The 2630-nt window shown below is 33.3% G+C and overlaps 1 protein-coding gene across 1 annotated transcript in view; it reads left to right on the top strand.

The window, feature by feature from the left end:
* The first annotated feature begins 330 nt into the window (after positions 1-330).
* The window catches only part of LOC106883505 (prolyl 3-hydroxylase 2), a 105944-nt gene continuing 103644 nt past the window's right edge, over positions 331-2630 (top strand). The window contains exon 1 of the mRNA XM_089353115.1: positions 331-1269. Within this exon, the coding sequence (XP_089209241.1) occupies positions 838-1269 (432 nt within the window). The 5' untranslated portion in view covers positions 331-837. The remainder of the gene's footprint in view (positions 1270-2630) is intronic.

Raw genomic sequence — 2630 nt, 5'->3', positions numbered from 1 at the left:
AAAAAAAGAAAGAAAAAAAAAAGCAAATAGAAAAAGCGGGACAACTCTCGAAATTTTAACTGATTAAAATTAAATTTCGCCACTTGTTCATATGTCAAAAAAATAAACGTTGGTACTATATTTGATAAAGCGTATCTGCTTTTCTAAACAGGATGGACGAAATCATTTTTAATTCAGGCACAACAATTGCCAAATTTCGTTTTCCATCTTTCCCTTTTACAAACTTTATATATCTAGGCATTGCTGACTTTTTTTTTGTGTGTGTGTACATATCATAGTTGGAGAAGCTGGCCTTCTTACGCGTCGGCCTACTCAAAAGTAACTCTTACCACACTTGTAATGTGATTCTATCAGGAGCAGTCAGTGAAACACAGTCGTCACTTTAGGAAGAAGAAAGTGAGAAAGAGAGCATGCGGAAAAAAGTTATTTTCTCTTCTCATGCTGCTGCTAACACCATTTATTTCAAATTTATATGAATATACAAGCTAGCTAGTGTTTTGCTTATAGTTAAATATATTGTCAGACGCATATTTATATTCTTCCTCGTCTAAGTCTGTATTCCGTCTTTGCCTTTAATTTTTTTTTTTTTTCTGTACACGTGTCCCACTCTTGGCTCTGCTATCGTTACAATCACCTGAATCAGCAGAATAATTCTTAGCTTGTCTCCATCGGAACTCATCTGCGATTTTTAGATACTTTGTTGTTTCACCACCGAAATTCTTCGAACAACTTTCATAAATGATTTGTTGGTGATGTAAATTTTTAATAGGCTGTTTACTAGAATACTTTTTGAAACTTATATATATTTTTATACAGAAGGATTTATATTTATATAACATGGCGTTAAGGGGACTTATTCTGGGCTTCTGCCTGGTGAATATTGCACAAATATTAGCAATTGAACCATCATCAGATACATACGATGAAATGTACAGCAGGGCAAGGGATGCTTACAGGAGTCAAAGCTGGCCTGAATGTGTGAAACAAATCAATGATGCTTTGAAAGATTATAAATTCTATCGAAGTACTTTAATTACTTGTCGGCGTGAATGTCGAGGAAATGTGATAAATGAAAATGAAACTTCAGTTACCCCGGAATTGGAGAATATGATACCGTTTTTCTTCAAGATTATCAAAGTATCGAACTGTGTTCGAATTTGTAAACAAAAGAACATGCCTAACAGGCCTGATGTAGCTGTTCACTTAGATGTCGAAGACGATTTCGAGATGCGAATGCCTTACGATTATTTACAGTTCTGTCATTATAAGGTAAGTCCGAATACTTTTTTTCCCTTACATGAATGAACTGCATATTTGAAATACCCCTTTATATCGATCTAACCCCTTAAAATTAGGTTAAACCTGAAACGTTCTCTAATACATTGGCGTTACAGACTTCGTGGGCCTTTTACGTTCGAATGACATTTAATTTGTTTCCTATTATAATTACACTGAGTGTAAACCCTAAGCCCCTTTCTCTGATGAAAGTTTTAATAGTTATTTGTATTTCCATTAACTATAGTGGATGGCTACTAACTTAATGGTGAAACTTTTATCTGATAAACAACTAATCAACAATCAAGATGAGATACAAATTAAACTTTGTTTGGGACAAGTTGACATTTCTTACTCAGTGTTTCTCCCTCGTAATACAAGAAGCCTGAAATGTAGTTAAAGTAATGTTTAGAGGAGAAATAATAAGATGTGACTATGAATGTGACACAAACAAATCTGAAGAATTTTCCTTCGGTGACACTTACTGCATCGATGATACTTAAATATTAAAACTTCTAGAAAGTTTTTGCTTACTTTGACAATTCTAATTGATGGATGTGACTGACAGCGAGTATGTTTACATGTAAAGAATTTTGTAATCGTGTTCTACCGTAATTATACATATTCTTAAAGCTGATGATATGTCACATTTTTATAAAACGTTTCTAAAATAAATCCACAACTTCTATAATGCTTGTTGGAAGGAGCACAAACTTTTAGATTTCCTCATCTTGCTAAAATTCTTCAAAGTTCCGCGAATTGAGTTTCTGGCGCTTCGGTACAACTGCAGGCCGACACGTTACATCTATATAAAATCAACGATAATTAACCTTTCAAATGCAGAAACTTATTTTGTTATATAATAGTCATATTGAATTATTATTAGTCAATATATATATATATATATATATTGTATAATATGTAGGCCTATATTATTATACACACATAATGTTATATATAATATATTGCTTTATATATATTATATAAGCATTGAAAGTTTTGTTTTATATATATTATAGTTAAGAAGCCACATGAACGCGGCACCTTGAGCAAGTGTTTTATACTGTAGCCTCGGTCAATTAATGCTATATGAATGGATTTGATAGATAAAAGCTGAAAGAAGGCTGTCATGTACATGCATGCATACATACATGCATGAATATATACATATGCATGTGTGTGTATGTGTTTATGTATGCCTCCACAACAGCTTGGCAACCGGAATTGTTTTGTTTACGTCCCTGTAACTTAGTGGTTTGGGAAACGGCCGCGAGAAAATAAGCACCAGATTTTAAAATAAATTCTGGGGTCGAATTATTTAACTACACTTGCCTTGGTGGTGCCCCAACATGACC

This window comes from Octopus bimaculoides, chromosome 5 (assembly GCF_046866305.1).
Source record: "Octopus bimaculoides isolate indiv1 chromosome 5, ASM4686630v1, whole genome shotgun sequence".
NCBI classification, from domain to species: domain Eukaryota; kingdom Metazoa; phylum Mollusca; class Cephalopoda; order Octopoda; family Octopodidae; genus Octopus; species Octopus bimaculoides.
This window is presented reverse-complemented; position numbering and strand designations above follow the sequence as displayed.